Source organism: Egretta garzetta, unplaced genomic scaffold (genome assembly GCF_000687185.1).
Source record: "Egretta garzetta isolate BGI_Z169 unplaced genomic scaffold, ASM68718v1 scaffold163, whole genome shotgun sequence".
NCBI classification, from domain to species: domain Eukaryota; kingdom Metazoa; phylum Chordata; class Aves; order Pelecaniformes; family Ardeidae; genus Egretta; species Egretta garzetta.
In genome coordinates this window covers 289,062-315,829 of record NW_009259308.1, presented here as the reverse complement: position 1 = coordinate 315,829, position 26,768 = coordinate 289,062, and the positions used below count along the sequence as shown (strand labels likewise).

The 26,768-nt window shown below is 39.3% G+C and overlaps 1 protein-coding gene across 1 annotated transcript in view; it reads left to right on the top strand.

Annotated features, from left to right (window-relative positions):
- Positions 1-26,768, top strand: part of DENND1B (DENN domain containing 1B) — a 162,190-nt gene that overhangs the window by 16,111 nt on the left and 119,311 nt on the right. The window contains exon 4 of the mRNA XM_035891739.1: positions 25,183-25,226. Coding sequence (XP_035747632.1) covers positions 25,183-25,226 — 44 coding nt within the window. The remainder of the gene's footprint in view (positions 1-25,182; positions 25,227-26,768) is intronic.

Here is a 26,768-nt window from a genome sequence, read left to right as displayed (position 1 = left end):
AAATCAGAATTGCTTACATTGTGTCTTAAAAATTTTCTGTTTAACATCTTTATCAATGATCTGGATGAGGGGATCAATTGCACCCTCATTAAGTTTGCAGGTGACACTAATCTGGGTAGGAGTGGTGATCTGCTTGAGGCTCTACAGAGGGACCTGGACAGGCTGGATCGATGGGCTGAGGCCAATTGTATGAGGTTCAACAAGGCCAAGTTCCGGGTCCTGCACTTGGATCACAAAAACCCCATGCAACGCTATAGGCCTGGGCAACCGTGGCTGGAAAGCTGCCCAGCAGAAGAGGACCTGGAGGTACTGGTTGACAGCCAACTGAATATGAACTGGCAGTGTGCTCAGGTGGCCAAGAGGACCGGTAGCGTCCTGGCTTGTGTCAGAAATGGCATGGCCAGCAGGAGCAGGGAAGGGATTGTCCCCCTGTACTTGGCGCTGGTGAGGCTACACCTCGAATACTGTGTTCAAGTTTGGGCCCCTCACTTACAAGACAGACATTGAGGTGCTGGAGCATGTCCAAAGAAGCGCAACAAAGCTGGTGGAGGGTCTGGAGCACAAGTCTTATGAGGAGCAGCTGAGGGAATTGGAGTTGTTTAGCCTGGAAATGGCCTCAAGTTGCTCCAGGGAAGGTTTAGATTGGATATTAAGAGAAATTTCTTCACAGAAAGGGTTGTCAAGCACTGGAATGGGCTGCCTAGGGAAGTGGTCGAGTCCCCATCCCTGGAGGTATTTAAAAGACAGGAAGATGAGGTGCTTAGGGACATGGTTTAGTGGTGGACTTGGCGGTGTTAGGTTAAGGGTTGGACTTGATGATCTTAAAGGTCTTTTCCAACCTTAATGATTCTATGACTATATGAAAAACATAATGGGATTTGATAAGCTGGTAAAAGTGTATAATCTGCTTTGTGTTTCATCATGTACACGCCTCCTTATATCTTAATGTAACAGGGAAACAATACTGACGTATGCTACTAGGGTACTTCTGCTACTGGAGTTCTGCTCCTGTGTATTTTAACACTAGGAATTACTCATCTAAGCGTGACTAGTATGTTTTAATTGCCAGCACATCTTGAAATATTTTTCTTTCAGTGAGCAAGACAAAAAGCCTTGCTAGGACAGAACAGCATAAACAATAGTTGCAAACAAAGTGGTGTTTTGAAGTGCTTTATATGCAATGAGACAAGGGGATTTTGGTATTTTCTTTTGTTTTTTTTAGACCTGTGTTTAGTTAATGTTGCTTTGTATGTGTAGAACAGTATATATTACTTAGCATAGTAGTTGATACAGTAGCTTTGTGCTTGTAGGTCAGAACACAATGCAAATCATGGAACAGTTACAAATTGCCTAATCTGAGATAAATGTTGAAACAGTTAAGTGTTACAGAAAATGAGAAAGTAGCTTTCTACTGATTGATGTTCCAGAACCTCATTTTTTTCATTTTAAGTGCCAGCAGTATATATTCAATTAATCTGTTTCATGGGAATATTAGAAGTCATGTCATATACGTAAAACAAAAAGAAATTATAGTTTATGCTGTGTGTTATCCTAAATTAATATGCCTGTGACAGAGCAGTACTGATCCATTACAGGAGAATAATACAGCTTAGAAACCAGAGAAACAACATTTGAAATATAAATCAATAGTTTAATTACCCCATCATGTTCACCAACATTTCTAGAGGATTTTGTTTAACTCTACAGTGTATCAGCTAGATGTACTGGAATGATGTGAGTGTTGCAAGTATGCAGGGTTGGGCAGAGAGCCAGATTTTATTCTCAGATCTACTTTGAACACTGATGGCTGGGGAAGATGAATTTGAAATCAGTGTTTTCAGCTTCATTAGGTTCTTCTTAAGAGAATGTTTACTATCTAGCAGCGATGGAAAACAGTGGTTTGTTGAGATACACTACTTGACTCCTCAAATCTGAAATTCTCAGACATTATAATACAATTTTTAATCTTCAAATAAAATATACGAGCAGTGAAAGAAGAACGTTCTTTCATATGTAGCTGTGTTAGAAGTTATGGGCATTGGTAGAATGCACAGGTGTATGGATAAAATCTGCTTTATGTATGATGAACTGCAGTCCTCCCCTCTAGAAGTTCCTGTGCCTGGAAAACTGATCACATACACCGAAGGTATGGTGGTACAAACCACAGTATCATACAGCGTACCAACCCAGTCTGGTTTTGAATGGTAATAAGTCAATAAAGAAAAGCATTTTATAAACAATAGATGAAACATCTTCTTAACTTGTGGCTAGATGGCTCAGTAGTTATTAATAGGATGCAAAATCTTTCAGCTCTGGATTATGTTTACAGAGCTAGCGTGGTGGGTTTTTGATTTTTTTTTTTTTTTTTTTTTTTTTTTTTTTTTTTGGTCTTTTGAGTGTCCTGTTATTGTCCATGCTTCCTCCTTTGCATGCGTAAAGTTTGTGTTTTCATTTGACTTAGCAGCACTAAGGGAAAAGGATGAAAACACCCCCACATTGTAAGGGCCAGACATAATCCTAGATTCATTTTGGACTTTGCTGATGTTGAGCTTCAGCCAAACTGGGGAAGCAAATTGGCTGCATAAAGGTAAAACTCATATTCTGTGTCAGTAGGAAGTACGAGCACAAGTCGCCCCTGAAGGGGAGTGAAGAAAGCCAGGATCACGTTGCTGAAAGCCCAAGTGATGCATTACTGTGGGCCACATCAACAAACTTTACTGCTAATAAGCATCAATTAGGCAAGTTCTGCTAATAAAAAAAAAAAAAAAAAAAAAAAAAAAAAAAAAAAAAGAAGCCAAGTCTTTTCCAGGAAATAGGCGCTTCAAGTTTGAAATGAATGACTAATACTGAGCTCAGTGCATTTGTTGGTAGTTTCTGGCGCTAGTGATAAGCGTGACTGTCTTCTCTTCTATAGCCCGTCTTTCCACAGGCAGCTAGGAGAAAGCAAAAGTTGTCTTAGTTACTGCATGGCTGCACAGAAAGTGGGTTGGTGTAACTGAAGTAACAGTGAGGGGGTGAGCGCTCCTGAAACTGCCACGAAGAAAATGGCATATATATGCTTGTTTGCATTGCTTAAGATCAAGGCGTAAGTGCATTTTGGAGAACTTACATAATTTTCCAAAGTGTTAACTTTTCCTGTCCCTGAAGTAAATATTTTTTGAAATATAATTTTTATAATATCAGAAATTGACCTAAGTTTGTTTGCAAATGCAAAACCTTAATTTGCAATGTATTTGGCTGTAGTTAAAGCCCCTCTTGTGAGCTCCCCTTCAAGCAGGAGCCAGTGGGGGTGAAGTTTATAGTTAAGCAATGCTTTCACCTCAAATAATCTGAGTTTGGTGAGTAAGACAGAGGAGAAAATTTGCTGTATAACCTTTTAAACATATTTAAACAGTAGACAACCTTTTTTTAAAAAAAAAAAAAAAAAGCCCCCCCCCCCCCCAAGCTATTGTATCATGAAATATGAAGGGACTGTGATTGTGACCTCCTTGAAGTGCTGTAATATCTGCTGTTGAAAAGATTAAGCACGACTTTGTATTGTTACTATCTTTGCACCACAGTAACACTTCAGCTGCGCATCTATGTGAAAGTTATATAACTTCAAAAAGAAAATTGTTCTAGGCTCTCTTCAAGTAGGAAACTTACCAACAGCTTCATTAAAACATTGTTAATGTTGCCTGATGCAACCACACATTCACAAGAAGTTGTTTCAAGATACTCATAATCCAGGGAAATCAGTAAACTAATAGGTTAAAACTACATGCCAAATTACCCATAGCCCATTGAACGTGTCCTTAGTTACTTACTGCCTTGTCGCTCTTCAAGGAATAGCAGTTGTGAGAATGGTACCCACTCTGCTTTCTGTTTTTACCGTTAGGGGCTTGGATGCCTTGCCAAGAAAGAGGTGTGATTTGGCACCTCTTTCTTTTGATCCCCTTTGCGGCAGGGGAAGCTGAAAGGACTCCTGTCACCTCGTGCTACAGTCCCAGTGTTGCTTTGCTTCTCTAAACTTGTCCTGTGTAAGAAAGCTGGCCAAGCAAAACTAGTAGGTGTCAGTGACTGGTAACAAGTGACTGGCTCCCTGTGGTATATGGAGAGCAGCTAGGAAACATGGGAAGAAAATCCAATGAGCCAATGACTGACTTGAGAGAGGGAGCAGATTAGGCTTGCACTGGTGTGTAGCATCACTCCTCATGTCCTTGTTTTTAGAGGGGAGAATATTGCTGAGCTCTCTGCTCTCAAAGAGTTCAAGGTACCACACAGATATGTTACATTTAAGATAACAGAGTTTATCTGATTCTTTCTTTTTATTCAGAAAAAGCTAAGTTAATGTGCAGGGAGTAGTGAAGTAGATTACGAGGATTTCTTAGTTCAGGCTGAAATTTTTGCCACACTTGTAACATGTTTGTAGTGTTTCAAAGCATCTGATAATTGCTTCTGTTAATACCAGACGGATATTGCTTTCTATGTAAAACACAGGATTTACGAATAGATCAATATTTTAAAGAACTATAAAAATGGATGAATCTGCTTTTTGTTATCTTTGTTTTCTTTTTGTTATCAAAGCCTTCCTGTAGCAAAGAAATAACAAACACTAAAATGCAGGGTTTTTTAAAGTTGCCGTGGAGTTTAATTCTAAAAGCAAAACAATTAAGTGACGTATTCACTTACCCTTTATTAGAACCTTTTTTTGGGGAAAAAGTGAACAGTTTATAGACAGAATTTTCTTAAGTAGTTTTCAAATATTATTAGAGGATTATATTCAGTAACCTCTTTCTTTTTAAATTTAGCTGCAGGGCTTTGTGGTACTTTAAATGACTCATGCATTGTACTGGGGTGTAAAAACTTATCCCTTTGTATCTGTAGAACTATGACTCTCATTTTTGGAAGCAATTTTAGTAACTGACTAATTGAGATTAAAGTGATTAAAGAGCCTAAAAGCAATGGTAGATGAATAATTCTTTGTGTATCTGTAAGGATTAAGAAGGGGTTTAGATGTACCTTTGTGTGTAGTTTACTTTCTTACCTGTGGTACTTCAAGGATGGTGCATATTCCTTAATTGTTTAGGTGTTAATTTGATTATATGCTTGTAGGTCAGGAATGAAAGACAATTTCAGTAATTTTGTCTCCAAGTATAAGAAAGAACAAGATGGTGAACAATAGCGTGTAGATGAAGAAGAGGACAAAGTAGGTCAACCAAATTATCCTTGCAGGGTGATTCTTAAATACGTTTTGTGTGTTTGGTTTACAAGTGTCTGTAAAAGAAATTTTTCTTAGCACATCAGAAATGAGGTTTCAGTATCTTGATCAGTAGCTTAATGAAGTATCCCCTTATCGTAGTGCAGTTGGTTCCTCGTTCTGCTGTCTTCTCATTTTTGGTTTTCATTTTGGGTGTGAGTGTATGTGGGAGGAAGCTGTGACTGAGGCTTTTCGTTAAGGAGATGCTCTGTAATTTGAAGAACAACAGAAATGTATTCTTAAATTAGACTTCTGTGTTTGAAAATTTGTCTTTCAGCAGTTCTGTGCAAAAGAAAGATGTTGCTTCTCATCATCAGGACCAGTAAAGATTTGGGGCTTTTTTCGTTGTAGATGAGTTATCTGTGCATTCCTTGTTTAATGCATACGTGATCTCTATGTGAAGACACGTGTCCCCTTTCACATAACTGTTAAAACACTGGTTAATAAAATCAGCTGAAGTTAGCCACAGTGGGTGTTGCTGTTCAGTGCTTTAGTGATACTGGCCAGCATGACCTGAATCTGGCTGAATTATCCAGAAAATTTCTTCTGAGACGTGCTAAACTCTGCTTTCCAGATCTGGCAGTTCAAAATAGGTCTGATGTTGCTGCAAGGAGCTCAGCGTGCAGGCTTTGGAAACAAGGCTGCCTGCTTGGAGCAAAACACCTGAAGCCCCAGTCTAAAATACAAATCCTTTCCTGCACTGGATGCAGCTTCTTTCCTGCACGAATCCCAAACTAAACCGTTACCCATTTCCAGTGGTCTCCAAAAGTGTCAGGCCCCCCTTTTGCTTGTGTGAAAACTCTTGTGTCCTTCCTTAGCGTGGATGAAGGGGGATGTGCCTGACTGAAAGTGTTTGGAAGGATGCACTCCAGGACCCGTTCCTTGTGGTTGCATTGCTGGTGCGACTCCATTCTTGTATTTCTTACTGAAAGAAAAATGAGAAATGTGTCAAAATACAGATTCTAGCCTTTTAGGCAGAGAAGAAAAAACAGGAGCAGGCTTTGCAGCAGTTCATTTCCCCACCCATGTGTGGCAGCTGGCGGTGGCAGGAGCGGGTGCCACGTGCCTTGCCTCTCTGCCCGAGTCCACCTTGGTCTACGCCAGCTTCCTTTCTCTCGCATGCATACCCGTGGTCAGCTGCTTAAGTTTGGAGGTTGGTTAAAGCTGTCATTTTTTTTCTTGTGGCCAACAATGGGCCTGTCCTGTGCAAGCACGCTTGTTTTTGAGCCCCCTTTATATCCTTGGCCACTGCAGCATCCTCGGGCAGTCCTGTCTGTGGCTGTGGTACAGTTTGTGAGCAGAGTTTCCTTCTGTTTGTTTTAAACCCACAGCTGTTGATTCATTTGGATTATAGGTTTTGTATTACAAGAAATAGGGAGTAATTATTTCCTTTTCACCTTCACTTGCGTCATGGGTGATCTTTTATCCCCCCACAGCTGGCTCTCTAACCCAAAGAGTGTAATTTGTTGAGCTTGGCCATGAGTAGGTGCTTTTCCATACCTATGATATAACCTTTTGTATTCTTCTCTCAATCTCTTTTGGTTTTGGGGAGAGCATGGTCATAACTGAGTAAAATATCCAAGTTGTCATCATGTTACAGATTTCTGTAGCAGCAGAGTGGTGATTTCACAATTTTTGTGCCCTGTGCTGGGAAGCAAGTGTTTCATCACTTTTACCCATGGTGGAGAATCTGCTATTTATTGTTACAGCTCTTTCTCATAACAACATTATAAATAGATAAAGTTGTAAAAACAAACATCGCCACCCCAAACCAAAACTTTTTGAGTTCTATGTCTGTTTCTAAAGCTTCAGATCAGTAGGTCATCTGATCTCATGTAGTGCGGTTTTTCAGAGGATTTTTTTCCTGTTTGGTAGGATGCTATGGTGCTAAACATGGGGTCAGAGAAGAGAATATAAAAATGGCCCAAAATTTATTTTCAGTATAGGAAGAAGAATCTTGGGTTTTTACTTGTAGTCACAGTAAGAATTTTAAAGTGTTCTAATTTTTAAATCTCCCGTGTTAGTATTTTCTTTTTTCCTCTCAGTAACCTGGTTGAGAACTAAAAATAGTAATGAATCAGAAGAAAGTAAATCTGTTTCTATTATCATGCTCTTGCGTTAATGCTCTGGATTTGTTTCTTCTCAGATGTTTTGTCTGTCTAAAATCAGTTTGCATATATCCTCTCAGGCTGGCCTACATATGTGTAAAAATGTGCATCTTGTTGAATCGCACTCACAGTAAGTATCTATAAACAAGCAAGTTCCTTGGTACCATGACGAGGATTATGGTATTAGATCCTCTGTTGTTGTTCTTTTGTGGCAGCTGCATTTCAGGAAGCTGAGGTTCCTGTGTAATGCTGCTCAGCTCAAGGGGAAAAATGGTTATTCTATAGTTTTGAATGTAATGCCCGTAAGTTCTTATTTGAGAAATCCTTCCTGTAGTTACTGATTTGGCAAACCTATTTAAAAGTAAATTGAATGTTGATGTATCAAGCTGAGCATCTATTGCTGTCTTGCACTGAGAAGACCTTGACTATGGAGAAGGCAGAGTGCAGCTGACATGGAGCAGAAGGTGCATCTGATCTGTCGTGTAGAAGGCAACCATTTTCCTTTCCAATTTAATTATCCTAAATGTCTCTTTTACTACTGTTTCTTTGTATCAGTTCTGGAGTTTAGTGATAATATGGTGGGGTTTATGTATGCTAACTCCAAGTAAAAGTAGTTCAGTACAAGGTGCAGGGTGTTTGTGCTGTTGCTGTAGTGCAGCAGGCATTGCTGCTGGTGACTGCAGTGTGCAAAGCATGTCTGCTTGGTAAGCAGTCCTGTGGTCAGTCTTGGGAAACATCACAGAGCCCAAAACACATCAGAGGTTGACTTAAGTATTTATATAGCTGAAGATATTAACACCTAGCAGTCTGTAGGTGTGACAGAAGCTATCTTGTGTGGGATTTTTTTTTTCAAAGGGCTTTACAAGGAACATTAAAATACTCTGGTTTCCTAAGCATGACTGCCCTGTGTGGCAAAGGGAGACGGTGGCATGTGCCTAATGTCTGATACTCCATGAAGGCAGAGAAGGTTATTTCTTGTTTTCTGCCTCCTTTGCAAATCCACCTTTTCCACCTGTTGAGAGAATTGAGGTTGCTGTTATTCCCACTCCGGGGTGTTGCAGTTATGGTAGCGTTTGTTTCCAGGCTCTCAAGTCCTGTTGCTTTTCATGTGCTGCTGCCGTGACCAGGCCCTGTGGGGTTGCTGGTAAGGGATAAATGTGGAGTTTTGTTTTGTTTTTCCTGTTATGACAAGGATGATTTCACATTTGCTTGTTTCATCACAAAACACACTTCAAAAAAACAAACAGCCCCCCCAAGCAAGCAAATACCCTCACATTCCACCAGTCAAGCAACCTATGCCAAACATCAATCCATTTGCCTCTTATTTTGAGACATTCTGGCTGTCTTTTGAGAGCAGATTGGTACAATTGGTGAGAGGGATGCATTTCCTCAGCTGTGGCTTATTCTCCTAGCAAAGCCTGGGAACTCTTTCCAAAATACACACTTAAGAGAGGCCATAAGAACCCCGCAAAGACGCAAACATCTATTTGTCTGCAATAATAAGTTCTTTTCAGTGATTCACAATATATCATATGTTTATTCAAACATTAAAATATTGCTCAGATCTAGGTGTGGGGTTTTTTTTTTCTGCCCTGCTTGTGGGCTTTTTTCTCAAGATGAAAGAATATATTTTTATTAGTTAGCCCATTTTCCACTTCAGTAAACTCTCTTGCCCCTGTGTATTATTTATGCTACAGAAATGCAAGTGTTACAAAGAAAGAAAATATAAGTAATTGCAATGTGAGGTTGTTCTGCCCCCCCCCCCCGAAAATCCCATAGTTTATTTGCACTCTATAGATAACCTTTTGTGCCCAGAGTTCTCCTTTTTTGTTGACAAGTGATGCTGAGCACTTACACATCTTGTTCTATCAGAAAGCATAAAATATTTTCGTTGCCTTACCTGTTATTTTAATTGCTGAGGATAACCGGGACAGTGGGCAATACTAATGCTGTACTTTCAATTAATCCTGGAAGATACACTTCTTTTCCTGTGTCTTGAGCTTTGCCTTAGTGTATCCTTAGTGGGTAGAAAGTTAGGCTCTGTAGATATCCAGAATGCTAGGCCCTTGAGTATAATTTAATAATCTGTGTATTATTTTAAAGACACCCATAAGCAATAGCTGCTTGCTAATAAAATGCATTTACTGACCCATGAGTGAATTGATCCCTATGACTATTTAAAGCTTAGGGCTCTAAAAGTTTTTCTCTTATCTTTATGTTAAACAATGGAAAGTTTTACCGTATGTTCAAATAACGTCTTCATCAGGTTCACAACAGGATACCATAGTTAATTTTCAGTTGAGTGCTTTACAGGATTTTCTTTTTGCTGGCTGGTTGGGTGAAAGTCTAGACACTGAGAGACGAGGCCTTAGAGGGGCCTCACAATATCGTTATTGTGAATGGTAAGTAGGAGCAGCTTCCTCTGATGTACGGACTCCATGCCCAAACCAGTAGTACAAAGGCATAGCTTTTGTTCAAGGGGATAGGGGCTAATCCGAATGCTGCACACTGTGAAAAACCTTTTATGGACGGGGGGAAAAACTTGCCTTGAAGGTGAGAGGTCAGCAGTTTAACCTCTGACCATAAAATAAGAGACTACCAAAGAATGGGATGAACAAGGGGGAAAAATACTTCAAGTACTCCATCCTTTGTTTATCAAAAATGGGTCAAGCAAATGAGTGTCAGGAATGGTTACAGGAGTTCTGATGGGACGCAAGTGAATCTGAAGATGTGTGCTGGCTTAGCTGCGCGTTGCTACAGAGTTTGGAGCTTGCATAGCTCTCCCTTCTCAAATGCTCAGTAGAGAGATCCCCAAAGGAAAACTGAATCTTTCACTGACTCTTAAAAGTAGAGTTACTCTGCTCTCATCCTACCCAGCCCAGATCAGATCTTTTTTTTTTTTTTTAAATTATTTTTAGTCTTCCTTTTGCATAAATTAACATCATTTAGCATTTGGCCTTTTAACATTTTCCACTGTTTCTGGACTGTTTTTTTGAAGTTCATAAAGAAGCATCACAGTAATAACCTCCTCACACGCATTCAACAGGCAGTGAGATGGGTCTCTTTAGTTAATGCCGCGGGTCTTTGGGTGGTCAGTGCTATTGTACAACAGCAGGGGAGAGCTGTTTCTAACCTTTGTGCAAAGGGAATATGGAGGCTTTCCCCTCTGATCTCATTTTGGTATTATCAGTGCTGGGAATTTAGTCACAATCCAATTAGAAATGATGGAAGTTATGTTAACTAATAGTTAAGCCTCCCATATTCCCAGGTCCACCCGTTTGGACTAATTGGTTACGCTACTCTTGACTCAGGCTGGCAGAAGGTACCAACAGTGATTAATACATGTGGTACGTTAAAGCTCCCTGCCTGGCATACAACCGTTCCTTGTGCTTCACTACATCAAGCCCATGAGAAGCACTACTCTCCTCCCTCCCGGTCTCTCCCAGCATGCAAGAAAGCAAAGAAGACATAATGCTGTGCTTGTGCACCTCTGGAAGTTTTATACTTCACTGGCCATAGATGTGTTTTATATATGAGGTAAATTCCTCTTCCTGCTTCACACAAAGGGATTAAAGCTAGGCTTTGTTGTTGACCCTCTTCACATGTCACATCTTCAAACATTTGCTTATGACCTGGACAGCTTTAGGCCCCTTGCTTAGAGAAGTGATCAGTAACCAGCAGCATTCCTCAGCCAGCCGGTGGCAGGACTTCTCAGCACTCAGGGACATATATTTTGGTACACGCTTGATTTTATTTGTGCTTGGAAATAGCCCAACCTCACAGGTCATGCTTCCTCTGACCCTTGGCCGAGCTTAATCTTTTGTTTCTCAATTTCATATAGATAGCCAACTTTTTTTTTTTTTTTCCATTTTTATTATATAGTGTAAATTCCTCAGAAAGGTATTACTAAGTCTACTTCCGTGATCTGACACATCTTCAAATGAGAGAAGTCTCTTCATTCTCTTTACAATCCTTAGAAACCCTTTTGGGTTTACTGAGTTCAAAAGACAGTGTTTTAGTGGAGAGCTTGTTAAGTCTGCAGATTTGTTTAATAAATTAATTTTAAATTGAAGACTTAGGGCTGTGGCTGTTGCTGGACATACCTGTGCAGGTGATTCCTATAGCTATTAAGGGAAACTAAAATGAATAATCCATTATAGTCTATTTGCCTTGCTGTTAATGGGTTAGTTTTGTAACTTTTTCAGTGGGCAGCATTCAATATATTCTCCTGAATGTGCTTTTTATCATACATGGACAAGACACGCAGCTCACAGGCCTTCTGTAACTGTTATTATTATCCTATTATTTGTCTAGAGCAGGTTAGTCCCCTTGGTAGGAATGAAGAATTTTAGCAATAACAAGTCATCTGAAATAACTTGTTAAAATTAAGATGTGATATTTGCACATCCATAATTTTTCAAATCTATTTTTAGTCTTTTCAGTTTTCAGAAACGAGTGGATTTTCCCTGCTCTGGCAAGTGTGCTCATTTTGTTTTTCAGAGTAATGGGAGGTTCAAGGTAAGAGAGTAGTTATCTGGGGCTTGTTGAGAGAGAGAGTGTGTCTTTCTACTTGAAAGGTGCAGCAGTATTTTTGTACCCTGTATGTTTTCTTACTAATTATCAAAACAATTAATTAAAAAGGTGCTATAAGGAGATACCTTACTTTATATAGACATAATTTACAAATACACCGTTTCCCATTGATTATGAAATTTTCAGCATGGGTGATTATGGTTAGGCTTCATTAATAAAAAAATGGAATTAGTTATCTTCAAGCAAAGCAACTTTTTTTATCTAGCTGCATTTTGAACTGTTCCTGATGAGAAGTGCTAGCGCATGGTTAATGGTTTGTTTCTTCTGCTGCATAGTGTATTTTAGCACAAGAATTTGCTTGTCTTGAAAACATTTTAATGCTTCCTCTGAAAATTCATTTTGATGGCTTATGAAGAATAGCTGGCACCTGTGATTAATTCTTAGCATTCATGGCTTTTTTGTTTTCCTGATAAATGACCAATGAGACAGTTGGGTTTTCTTGGGGTCCATCTGCTCATCACTTAATTTTGTGTTTAGATCAGAGATTATTAGCCTTTAGCATTGATTTCAACTGTATGCCCTTGCTGGTCCAGGTTTCGCATACATAATAGAGCTCAACTCTTTCTCCTAGGGGCAAATTTCCTTTTGTGTTCAGAAACAAAGGGAAAAATAAATAGGAAAGCTCCAGGTAGTTATCAAATTGTTACCAAACTGTACTGATCATTCAGATCACCCTTTTAAGCCTTCCTGTGGTGAATGTGCAGCCATGGCAGCGGTACTGCCTTACTGGTGGAGATGGCAAACATGGGAGGACAGAGCATGGGCGTGAAATGCCTAGATTTGGTTAGTGATGTGGGGCTTGTAGGTAACCTGAAGTTTGTCTAATGACCTACGTCAAGGAAAAAGTTGGAGAAATAGATAGAAAATGAATGCTAGAATCATAGTCCCTCCAACATGCGGAAGACATAATAGCATCTGATCCTTTCATGCAGCTACTGAACAGAGGGAAATTGTTCAATGAGAAGGGCAGTGGTTGAGAGGAGACCTTTTTATGAAAAACTTCTTACAGATTAATGCATTATAATACGTAATATTACATGCAGTGTCATATATTTGAGCTTCTTGTGCCTTCTGTGTGTTGACAGCTGTTACTGTTGTGCAGGTTTATAGATGCATTCTGAAATATTAGCATCAGATTTATTTGGTAAATCGATGTTTTTAGATTAGACATAACCTTAATTTATGCTGTTGTCGATTTATTGTGAAGTCATTCCTTGCTCTTTCACATCAATAATAATAATACCATTTTTTCCCTTGCTAATATTTTTGACTGCTGTGTATCTGGTGCATACACAGACATTACTCATGGTTTCCCTGTTCTCATCTTACTTCTTTCTGCTGTAATGCTCTTTGGAAAGTAAAATTTAGACCTTCATTACTTAAGAGGCAGAAATACTGAGTTCAAACACGTGGATAGCCCATCTTTCTGTAATACTGTCTTCCTTCCTGTAGTCCTTATCTGCCCATCCCCAAACACCCCGCTGCTCATCTGAGTGTGCGCAGGTCTGTTTCCTCTCTTCGTTCTAGCCTGAGTGGCAGGAACCACTCTCTGGACTACTTTGCCATTGTGACGAGCCAACTGCCACGCTGGAGCCCGCAGCCTGGCTGGTGCACCCTGGCTTTCTGATCAGGGAGGCAGCTGAGTCTGGGTTGGGCTCCTACCCAGCAGTGTGGCTGTGTACCTGGCAGGGTGCCTTCATTGATGTAACTGCTTCTGACATACGTTCTTGTACTTCTAGGACAGCTAGTTTGAATGCAGGCTGCTGAAATGGGAGAAGAAGGCTTCTGACCTTGCCTTCTGGAAGGGCTTGATTTACGAAGGGTGTGTTGAGTTCTGACCCCACATGGGACATGCGAGTGCAGCGTGTTGTTTTGAACTTTAGCTTTTTCTGTTAGGGTGAAATATATTGTCTGCTATTATCACACTGTGAAATTAATCTTCACTGTTTTGTACATGTTTTATTTGAGATGCCACTGGACAAAGCAGGCATCAGGCTTTGAGTTTTCATAAGAGTTTTGCACTAATACTGCATCACAGTTTCTTTGTAATGGGATGTAAATGGATATCATGCATCTACATCACCCTCCTACTTTGCTGTTCTGAATAAATGCTACTTTAGAAATTAGTAAAGAAATGTAACTCTTCCGTTTTATCACTGAAGTACATCATATCAAGAAACGTCGCGGAGACTTTCCTGGTTATTGAATGTGCTTCGGGATTAGAGAGTGCAACCCAGTAGAAGGTTCAGTCTCCATAGAGACTGGAACCCACGTCTTCTGCCTCCAGGGCAGCGAGACACAATGCTGTTCTGGTTACAACCCCTTTACATATATTTGGATGCTGTTTACGTCCCCTGTTTTACTGACCCCACTCTGGTATAATGGGGAATTTTGACCCGAGTAACTGTAAACACCCGTGAGAAAAACCCTTTGACTTGCTTTTACTTGTCTTATGTGTATGTGTGGCCTGTGCTTTAAAATAACTAACCCTGGGCTTGCATGGTAATATCCGTTTTTTATGCACGTAAATGTTCTTCTGAATCAAAAAGAATTAGCTTTCCAAGATCTCATGGTATTTGGAAACCTGGAATGACTGACTCGAGGTCATGCAGCAGGTAACTGGAAGGACTGAAAATCAGAGCCTGTGTTTTCTAATTCCAGGCATGTTGCGCTGCTGGCTGGGCCCACGTTCTAGGTCTGCTGAAGCAGAGAGGGACAAATACTGTTAATGAAGCTGGAAAAAAAAAAGAATATAATTTTTTTTCTTGCTGCCCTCTATAACTACTTTGTGATTCTTCAGAGCTTTGAAGCAGTTGGAGAGAAAGGTGCAGAGAGCTGCAGCTATGTCAGAGTTTGTTTTACTAAAAGATCAATATATTTTCCAGTAGGAAAACACCAAAGAAATAAATTGGATTAACCTTCCGCTGTGCGTGTTGTTCCCCTGTGAAACAGGGGAGGGAAAAGTGCCCAGTTTGGGAGCGTCCCCAGGGAGGGATGTGCCATGGAGCCTGTGCTTCTCTCCTGGGAGGCCCTTGGTGTGGATCAGAGGGGTCTCTGTTCCCTAGGACATCAGGTGCCAAAGCCACAGTGCCTCTGCTGGGTCAGCCTGAGCCCCTCGCTCTCAGCATACATTGTGTGCGGTCACTGGCTTGGAAACTTCTGGGAGACCCTTTCTTAATGTTTCCATTGTTTTCTATGGAAAAACCCCAAGGTTTGGGGATTCTGTGTAAGTGGTTTGGTGAATGACTAGAGTATCTTCAGTAGCTGTGCAGACTAATACCAGAGGGGACTCATAACATCAATGCTAGTGTAAAGGTTGTTTTATGTACTCTTTTTGTCCTGACCATGGCTGTTGGACACTGAAACATGAGTGCTTCATGATAGAGTGAGAATCTCTGCTGATTAGAGCTTTATTAGCTGTTGGAGTAACACTGATCTTTCTGTAAGCAACCTCTTAACCTACTCTTGTGTTTTGTTCTTATCAGAAGTTTAGTGTTGACTTTCAAGGATCGGTATGTGAAAACGTCAAAACATTGATTTTCAGCTGCATGCTGCCTGTCATAGACAAATAGGGGCTGAGTGCATGTGGGCCAGCCTCTAAAATTTTTTGTTGTTGATTCTTGCTCACATGGAGGGCCCTTGGGACAGATGGCCCCTCGCTGTTGATGGTTCGATTACAGTGATCACCCACAGCTTCTGAGGAGTGCGAAGAAAAGAAATTGCTTTCTTTGTCAAGGTGTTTTCAATTCAATTCTCACCCATTAGCCCTGTTTGGTTAAGTTTTGAATTACTCCATCAGGTGACTGATGAGTTTATTTTTCCCCCCAATGGTATTAAAATGGATTTGGTATAAGATGGAAAGCAAAGGCAAAAAAAGATTTGTGCTTATTGATCATTGCTCCTTCATCCTTATTCTGGTTTCATGTATCATGGTCAACCAAGATAAAAATGAATCCTGAATCAGAATAGGCTAGCAAATACATATTTTAAAAGGATATTTTAATTATTTTAAATCTGTGAACTGTTTACACTTATAGCAAATTATATACATAGGCTATGGCTAACCAGTGTGACATGGTTTTAGAGCTTTGTGTAACTGAGAATGTTTATGATTGTTTTAATTTAATTTGTAGCAGACTGGTATGTATATAAAATCATGAAATGTTGTCCCATATAGTTAAAGCTTTCATAGTCATATGTGTTTCAGTTGTGTTTGCGTAGATGTTCTGAGGAGTAGGAAGCAGCCAGGCTGCGTCCCGGTTGTCAGTGCTGCTCTATTTCCATCTCTTCCTGCCACAGTCAGTAAGCAAAATGTGAAAGGTTTGAATTTCATACAGACAACATTAATTGTAATGGGAGAATGAAAGCAGGATAAAAATAGAGAATTTGAAACTATGTTTTTGTAACGTACAATTATGTTCATTTCATTAGATGACTGCACAGCCTGTCTGGTTGAAACTTCTTTGAACAAGAGACCCAGTGACAGCAGAACAGAAGTATTTTGTTTTGTAAACCCTCCTCAAACATTAGCAATTACTTAAGGCATATATGGTGCTCACTTGCTTGTTCTTTTGCTACTTTAGTTCTTAGATCCTTGTTTTCATGAGCTGTACATCAGTCACAATTACAAGTTAAAAAAAGGAAAATTAAAAATAACACTGTGGCTCCAAAAGGCATGCAATTGTTGCCACACTTTACAAGCTCATTCTGAAGACTTAGCAGGTAAAAGAAACTCCTGCTTATCTTGTGAAGAGACCAAATGAAGGCTGAACATATTCATTTTATCTGTGCACTATCTGTGCGATGAACTCTCACCCTGATTAAGGTTTTATCCTGAAGCATGGCTAATAGCATTGCAGCCAAAGGGACCCTTTCTTTCTGTCCCTAGTTGGCTGAAATGGCTTACTGCTCCGTCCATCAGTGGTAACAAATTCTTGGGCAAAAAGGGATTGACCTGCAGCTCTGAAGGAGATGGCAAGCTGTGGCTAGAAGTTTTATCCATCTACTTGCTCATATAAGGGAAAAAAAAGTACTCATTGCATAGTTTGAGTGCATTATAGACAGGGAAATTGGAAAAATCAGAGGAACTGTCAGGTCCAAAACCTGTAGTGCTGTCAGATGAAGCCCCGCATCTCTACAGTGTGGTAGGCTGAACCTTGCATGTGACGAGTTGGAGTTCAGTATTTGCACACTGCTTTCAAATCCTTGATTTTCTGAGTGCTTTGAGGAACCGTTATCACAGAAATTAGAAGTACCTGAAAAGAATTCTATGGCAACCTTTGCAATCAGTAAATCGGTTGCGTGGCTTTACCGTGCGATGTACGCACGTTGGATTCACACGCTTCAGTACAGGTTTTGAGCTGTCAATATTTTGATGGGGTAGTACTGACCTGCATGTAAAATCTGTGGACTTGACGTGACGTTGTAATGCTGCGAGTAGCGACTGAGTTGGACCCACTTGCTTCAAGTGTGAGTTGTGTTTGCATGGAGTAGAGAAGAATGTGGTGTGTGTGATTTGTGTTTAAAAGATCAAGGGACTCTTACAGTTGTGGATTGTTTCTTTGTTTTCCCATTTATTAGAAACAAAATTCTGAATTTCCACAAGCATGGCATGAGCACTGGTGTCCTGAAACCATTTAGTAAGTTACATGTCTGTGAAAAGATTCAATTAAATTCTGAGCCACTTGATATGCCCATGAGTAATTTGGGTTACTTGTACTTTGGGGCATTTTTCAAGCATAAGTCCTACAGTAGTTATTTTAAACTATGATACAGTTTTCAGTTTACTTGAAAACCTGCCCAGCTCATGTTCAGCTACAGTTAAAGCAGTTTCCTTACGAAAAACTTCCTTGCAGGAGGAAGATGTTTTCATCTTACCTGTGAGGAGGCAATCTTTGCAATTATGTTTCTGAACCTGACTGAAAAGGCACTGATATAAAAATCACATTTCGTGGTTGCACATTTGCAAATCAGAAGACTTATGGCTGACAGCTACTGTGACTGTAACTGAGGCAGGCTACTAAAATGTTATTTTCCATTTTCCCTTTCTTAAAGGGCAGTATTTAGTGTGTGTTGTTTGACACTGTTGGCATTTAGTTCACACTTTACCTTGTATGAGAAAAATTAAAAGGAAAAATGTCGAAAGTCACACATTCCAAATATCTCCTTCAGTACCAGTGAGAGTCCGGTACCTTCACTGCCTGAATCATTTTTCAAAATGGGGTATACACTTTGCAGGCAGTGAAGACAAGGCAGAGGCCACTGGCGTGGGGAAGGGAGAGGGGACAGGAGACACCGGGCTCCTGCGTTGTGGCCATGCTGTGGCTTATTTTGAAAGGCGAGTCCAGGTTCAGCACCTTGCTCAAATGTGCTGCCGAGGTTACTGTGGAAGCACTGAGAGACCCAGAAGAATCTCGGTGTATTAATATACAGCAGGAAAAGATGGCAAATGTAATTCCTGAAGCTCATTAACATCTTTCTGTAACTGACATAGTTGTAAAGTATTTAACTCTGAAAATTGTCAGTGGTCAAGCACTCGATGTATCTGGTTTTTGGCTGGAATAAGTTGGCTTTCCAGGGTGTTGGGGAACATACCTGTTCCAGTGCAGCATTTTTTTTGCCTTGTGGTTCATTTGCTATTTGCTGAAATAGCAACTGTTTGAAACTGGTGGCCATTTAGGAAGGCACATTAGTGGGTAAAGTGTGAGTAAAGGCGTTGAAGGTGCTGGATTGTTAAGATTCAATATAATTTGGTAAATATGTTTACTTTTGCTTTTGTGAAAAGACTTAAGATGTGGTTGCATTCTGCAATAAGCTTTCTGTGGAATAGTTAGAGTGAGAACACACTTAACAGTCCTGTAGAAGTTTCTTTCAGTATTCCTTTGATAAGCAAAAAAAATACGTTGACTACATGATTTGCATAAAAGTGTACTTTCAAGTATTTTCTACAGTGGCACCCTCATTTGCATATCATCTTTAATCTGACAGGTTTTAAGTGCCAGAGAAGTTAGCTAGTGTTCCTTAGTTTTACTTTTTTTTTTATGAAGTTGCTTCAATGTATTTTGCCCTTGTTCTTTCTTTTGATTACTGATGCTTGGAAAATACTGTAGCTCCCTTCTTCCCCCCTTTTCTGCGGCATCTTGCTCTTCCTCCAGCTGCTGGGAGGTGCTCCACTTTGATCCCCCGAACCTGGGAGCTGAAGACCACTGTTGCACTCAGATCTTCCTGACAGCAGTGCCTCCTGTTCCTGCTGCACCTCTGGCACTTCATGTATGGAACTGTTAACAAGCGGATTTTAATATGATATACAGAAGTCTTTTTTCTTTTTTTTTTTTTTTTTTTTTTTTTTTTTTTTCTTCCAAGAAGTAATCTTTTTATGTGAATGCTGGTTTTTTCATCAGATGATTTCATCTGTGAAAACGCTTGGGTTGCACATTATGGTTCATCTCTTATTTTGTTTCTGAATCCCTGTTGTAGTAATAAAGTACTATATTGATACAAAAGCATAGTTGTAATTACTGTTGTGGGTTTCTGTCAAATTATTTTCAGTATGTAGCAGATTTTTGCCTTTAAACAATAGCAGTGTTATAAACTTGGCTTAGAGAACTAATTTTTTATTGCTGAAAACTTCTTATTCGAATAAAATCAATTCTGCTTATTGCTTAAATGTGTATTCATAAAGCTGTTCCCTGAGATAATGATATATCATTTCAGCTTTATTAATTGCATTCTTGTGTTCGTGTAAGAAAAACAAGCTGGAACTTTTTTTTTTTTTTTTTTTCCAGACAAGAAAGAAGAACTGTCTGCAATAAGCTTTCCTTTGCTGCCTTCCTTTTCCTCACTGCGTTTCTTCCCCAACCCCCTAACTCCTGGCCCCAGTCTCTTCTTTCCCCTATGTACTGACAGCTTTTTTCCAATGAATATCTTTACAGCATCAGAGAAAATGTAGCTGGAGGGATACTGAGCAGTCATCTAGTCCATTTCCCTGTCCCAAGACATGACCAACTCTGCTTGGCAGTCTTTTTGTCTATCCTGCTCTGTAAAACCCACAGGGATGAAGATTCCTCCTCTCCAGGCAGAATATTAGACTACTTAATTAATCCATTTCATTTTACCCTAGCTGTGTTTTTCTGTCTGAAATTATTCTCTCTTGCTATCAAGAGAATTACCTGGGATGATGTTTCTCAGCATGTATTTGTAATTTCTGTTCCATTACCAAATCAAATGTGTGCTAATTAGCTTACCCTGTTGTATTTTTGGGTGACGTTTATAATCTGCAAGCTTAACAATTGTGAAGAGTATTTTTAGAGTGTATTTAACTACTCAATTTTTGGGAAAGTTACCACTCAGAAAGCTTTCTCTTTATTTTTTCATAGTTCCGAATGCACTACTTCTCTAATCTACTCTGCCATAAGAAATAGTACTTTTATATTTTCTTAGATTTGTTACAGAAGTTAAAATGTATTAGAGGTGGTTTTCCTAAAAATATGGCTTTATGCTTTATGAAGTTACCTCTGTGAGAACAGATTTTTGGAGAGGAATTACCTTGAGGATATGTGTATGTTTTCCTCTTCTCTTAGTATGCGTGATACCTGCCTGCGTTTCTCTTGTGAAGCTGTTCTAGACTGCAACATTCTGAGTACTTTTTTTTTTAAGCATTGCATGTGACTCATTTTTCTCTCTGTATCAAGTATACTTTACTCTAAGTTTTGGTCCCTCAACAAACCTTTCCATGCTTGCCTCTCTTCTGACTTGTACCAAGAGTTGCATCTGTTTCTAATTGTGACCCTCAGGGGCTTAACGTGATCTTTCTGAATTTTATTATAAAAAGCTTTCTTTTAAAATATGTATAGACAGACTTACGTGATCACAGGTGATGCAAAAGGAGTCAAATAAGTCAAATGTCAAAAGCTATGTCTAGCAACGAGTGCAGGAGCTGCAGCCTCGCAGCGGTGTGAAATTCAGACCTGGGAGATGTACTTTCCAGTGCTGTAGGATATTTAGCAAAGGAGTTTTCAAGCGTTACTGGCACATGCTAAGATGTCCTTTTGTAAGAAATGTCTGTCCTGGATGCAGTAGGCATAGGAAGAAGTGATGCTTGTACGTGCATGTATCTATTTACACATGCAATGCACAAACTATTTTTTGTGTGCGCTTAACAATTTCCCCTTACTCTATTACATTTACGTAGAATTGGAGCAAAGCATTTGTCCCAAAAAGTCTCTTAGAAGACAAAAACGAGGAGAAACTCATCAGTTCTTCAGCTGGCTGGAGCAACAGCTATTTCTGAGTGATTCTCATCCTCTCACCCATAAAATCAGCATAAAATTGACCTAACATTGCCAGATCAGATGGGGTATCTGGAAAGTAATCCTCAGGGAAAAGAAAATTCAGTCTTTGTAAATCTGAAGATAAAGTTGCAGAATCGGATTATACTTTCTCTTTTTATTTCTAAATCAGTACTCTTTTGTTTCTTCCTTTGCAGTGCTTGTGAGAAGTTGCCACAAAGATGTGTCGGATGCTGCCTGAGCCTAGCTGCAAAAGCAGAAACAAACATAATCTTTTGAAAAAAGCCCAATCCCTGACTCGGATAATTATCATAAAATCCCAAGGCTTTTTATAGGTGTTAGGGTTTGGTTTCAGAGAGTGAAGGCGTAGAAAGAGTAAAGTAACCTTTTCCTTTTGAAGCACAAGTCACATCAGATTTTCTTACTTAATAAATGTATGGCAAGTACCTACTAAAATAACCAGTTAAAAGCCAGTAATAACAACTGCGAAACCCAGCTCAAAGAAGTTGGACAAGTCTTGGAGGCATATAATTTTTGCTGAATGTAGCATTGAATGTTTTTCTTGAATTGAGTTAGGAATCTTTTTTTTAAATGTTGGGTTTTTTTATTTTCACGGAGGAGTATCAAGAGCATTATTCTGCCCATTTAGATCACATGAATGTAATTATCCTCTCATGATAGAAATATCCTTTCATGACATGAAAATAAATGTTGTTATACCTGTAGTTCAGTCAGCTGGAATTCACTTTAAAGTTGTTTTTATTACTTCAAATGAGACCAAAATAGTATGAGAGTGCCCTGATAATATGAAGTGAAGATAGCAAACTGAGCAGGACACTAAACTATGGTTGCGGGTTTATATCTGTTAACATATCAGGGCACCAAAAGAAATTTTTGAGCTGTTCGTCTTGTTACCAGTAGGTAAACAGCGCTCCTGTGAAATGTCGTTCAGCTCCATAGGCACGTCACTGAGATGTGAAGATATTGCCCGTTTTGTGACCCCCAAGCCCCAAGTTACCTAGGCCCAAGTTTTGCTTAAATCTGAGATTATACTTTGCTCTGGACTATGACTTTTAAAATAATGCTTGGAGCTGTTGCTTTTGTGATCTGTTTCCTTTTCTGAAGCCTGGTAGTTGTACTTCCCCTAAGAACAGCAAAAGGAAGAAATTATGTTTCTTTCCCGTTTAGAAGTTTATACAGTAAACATTTTACAATGTATCAAAAAAACCCCTGTGATTTTGTTACTGTGTTGCTAAAGCATTCAATATACTAAATCTTTCTCGTGTAACTGTACTTCACATCTGCCAAAATAATCTGCCGGGTTTCATTGCTGGGAAGAGGTGAGCTTGCCAAGTCTGCTCCTCCCCGGCGATGCTCTGTCAGCCTGCCTTACTGCGGAACAGTCCACGCACCTACTGCAGACAGTAACTCTTGAGTTTTGCAATGGAAGCAACTATAAATGGTACAAGACTTGGGAAGTTCTGAACAAGAAATAGGTGATAAGAAATGGAACTAGAAGCAGCCAGTAACCAGCTTCTATTTCATGAGGTCTAGCAAATGCTTAAGGCCGGATTGCTGCCGGGTGAAGCAGTCCTGCTTTCTTTGTACCACAACTCCCCATTCCCTGGTTTTTCTTCTTTTTGTCTGGCACAGACCCGAGGGTTTTGGGGAACTGATGTGGTTGATGCTGGCCTGAAAAATTCCAGACAGTTGATTTGATCTTGGTCAGTTCCCTCATCTGGTTCCGTGTGTAGCTGTGAAAGAGTCTGCACCTGCAGGAGAGGGACGATGGCACAGGGTCACCAACAAGTAGCTGGTAGTGGGAGCGCAGTGGGATTGCTTATCTGCACACACATTTATCCTTGAAATGTTTGTGGACGTATGGCATTAGATTTGCAAGCTCTCTTTAAGGTATTTTTTGGATTCTGCACAATTTCCAGTGGTTTTTAGCAAGTGATTTATGAATTACTTGACGTTATTTGATATCTGTTACAGTCCTTGCTGCTCCTTGAATTTGTCAGACATCACTGCTGATACATAACTACTTTCTTTTTCATGATACTAAATTGGAATAAAAAGAAAAGATCCCTTTCAGTACAGACACTGGGACACTCAAACTCCTCTTGTATCTGGTCATTACACAGATGTGTTTGTGATTTAAATATACGCAAAATAGATGGGAAAAAAGTCTCTGTTCTTAGTCACTGTGTTGATTGGCTCCCATATTTTTATAAACAGCATCTTATCTCGTTTCATGTCTACCTCCAAAAGTTCTTACTTCTCCCAGTAAATGGATGAAGATTTCTTGTGTGAAATGTGTACGTTTTCATAAATAAGTGCTGCAGAACCAGATGTTCTTAGGAGCAAAGATGTGCTTGTTCAATAAGGAGAGTCAAATGGCCACATTTTTATCTAAGATCTCGATTAGATTTGAATTAGATGAAAATTAGGTCTAAATTAGGTTGAGTTGATTGACAAATTGAATTTTGCAACACGTTCGAATTGTATGTTCCACTGTTGGTTAAACGTCTGGCCTGGGGTGAAGGAGGAATACTGGCTTCAGTCTCCAGCTCCTTGTGAGTGAGCCAGCAGCAAACGTGGGTGCAGCAGCTGCATGTTGAATAGTAGGATTTGAAATCAGCAGCTGGGAATGAAAATACCATCAATGGCATTTCCCTTCCATTAAAGCTTCAGTTTGCAGCAGCAAGCGTGTGGGAGGATGGAGAAGAGTAGAAACCTCTGTACTTTGCCAAAAGTGGAGAACCCTCTGGTTCTGATGTAAAACGTAGCAATAAGAAGGAAACTTCTGATTTATCGGGCAGTGCTAGCGTTAAAGACTGGGAAATCTTTATAAGTTTCCCAGATCTGGGCTCCTTGGAAGACAGAAATCCCAGCAGCTCCCAAGGTAGCCGAGAGGTTGCAATTCTCATCAGGCAGTGTCCCCCGGCGCTTACTGGCAGGTTTCGCCATTCATTTTACTGCCCTTTGGCACCCAGAGCTGCTGTCGGTGCGTGGTCAGGGCGGGAGGATCTGCCTGACGTCGGCTAGGACACGAGCAGAAATTGGAGAGCTCTGCCTCTAGTCCAGGCTTTGGCACCAACCTGGGTCTCCCTTGCAGGAAGATGGGTAGTTTCACTTTTAGCACATGGACAAATGCTGCTGCTAATCTGTCGTATAGAAGTGCTGTGAAGCTTCACGGGTGTTTGTGATACGGTTTAACAGTGGCACCTCGGGAAGGTTTTGTATCACAGGAGATTAAAAGCTTTGGGGGGGATGAAGAGCATAATTCGTTTTTTGTTGAAAGGTTATGGTTTAGGTCATTGTGTTAGATGCCTTCAAAATAATGTTAATTGTAGACTAATATATAGCTTAAATAACACTGATTATTTTGATAATTATCAGGTTATAATGGGTTAATGAAAAATATTGAAATGCTGATTTTTAAATGGCTTTGAACAGAAAACATTCAAACGTGCTAGCTCTTCTAAACTCTTCCTTGAGAGTGCTGGTTACATTGGTACTGTCTTCAAAATCACAAATGACACTTTTCTATACCTCATAAAGATCTTTGTTTTCCTCTTCTTATCATTTACATCTTTTTTTCCTTGGATAGAAAGAGGTTTTACATCACTTTATTTCTTAATTAAATTAAAATGTGAAAGTTGAACGTGTGGTTAAATAATGAAGCACTCAAACATTAAAAAGAAAGAGTTGAATATGAAAACAGTTTGGTACATTATAACCTGCTACCGTATGTAAAACAATAAACATACAGTTTCATAAATATGAAATAAGTCTTTTTAATAATCCAATATCTTCCTTAGTTTTTAGATACATTTTTGCACTTGCCTCAAAGCTTGACGCTAAGCTGACCCTCTCTTTAATATTAATGTACTCTGACTGTAATACTCTGTTCCTTTGCCTCTGATTAATGCTGTCTGTCAATTATTTACAGATCCAGTGGTACTGTGGAAGTTCCCAGAGGACTTTGGAGACCAGGTTGGAAACATGAGATTGAACTTTTTTTTATGTTAGAATAATAATAAAAAAAGCTCTCCTATTCAGCTGTGGAGAGGCAGATGCTAATGATAGCGGGGAGGAAGTCTTCATCCAACTGGTGGCTTGGTGATTAGAATGCCTTTGTGACAGGAATATGCAATGGCAATTGTAGAGCACTGTATATCACATCAATTCTCTGGTTCCCCTTATTTTTAATATGGAGTATTTTATAAGCTGTTTCTGTTGGAAGTGTTGGGTTTTTATCTGTCGTAGGATTGAAAATGTGGAAAAATTATCAACAAAACTTTGCCAAACACTAAAGTTATAAATTGTGTTAACAAAACCCACCAGAACAAAAACGTTGAAGAGCTGCATGTGTGTGTCCTTTTAATGTCAGAACCTGTGTGTCCCGTTCCTTTAATCCTTCACAATGCAAAATTTTATTTATTTATTTAATAATATTTTAGAAATACCCCAATTGTTTGGTTGGGGAAAAAAAAAATCCTCAGACCCTAATGAGAGACAATGATCTAAACTTACTGATTTTGAAAGCATGAAAATCCTAGTTTCTAACTATAATTAATCCTCAAAGGAAAGTTTATACATACAGGACTGATGGATTATTTCACTGTTTGTAGTGATAGCAAAGCTATTAATTAGTGTGGTGGTGGTTTTTTTCCCCCAGACTATTTTATTAAAGCTATTAATATTAAATTTTGATGAAACTATTAAATTTTATTATTTTAGCAACTTTTAGATTAGTTTCTTCCATGGAAATATTTTTATTTTCATAAATGAAAACCCATAAAAACACTAAATAGAATAAATATCTCTGACTCAATGTCTTTCTTTGCTGCTCTTTTTAGACTGATACTGAGTCAAACATTATTCATTGGTAATATCTCCACAATGGATTATCTGGAAATATTTTTGTACAGTAGATCTTGATAAATTGTTCATTTTTTTGAAATCAATAAAACAAGATTCTATAAAGACAGCTATAAGGTGATTCATGATGAAAGGAATAAATATACAAACATCGAAGGTAGGATGTCTGGTTAGGGAATAACATCAGTCAGAAACACGTGCAGCTTATAGATAGTGATAAATGGTACATGAGCAAAGTGTGCTGTTCTGTGTTCTTAGCTAGACATCCAGCAAGTTTTGATAATTTTCCTGGCTGCAGAATGATCATCTTCATTGTAATTTAAATTCTTTTTTTCTAGTTTGTTTTGTTCTTTTTTTTTTCCCCCTAAGAAAGACTTGATCTTTTAAAAAAAAAAAAAAAAAAAAAAAAGAGAGAGAGAGAGAGAAATTATGTATGAAGAAAAATGGGAGCTTATTCAGTAAGTCGAAGGTTATTCAAAGAACAGCTGGTGTAGAAAAATGATTAGAAGATGAAGCCCACTAAAGACTGGAGGGGAATCATACAAAGAGGCAATAGAGATGCCTAATCTATAAAAACCAGAGTCCTCAGGCAGCTCTCTGCCTTTGGGCTCTGAAAAAACCCACGCCTGCACATTGTGTCTCTGTAGTGTAGGG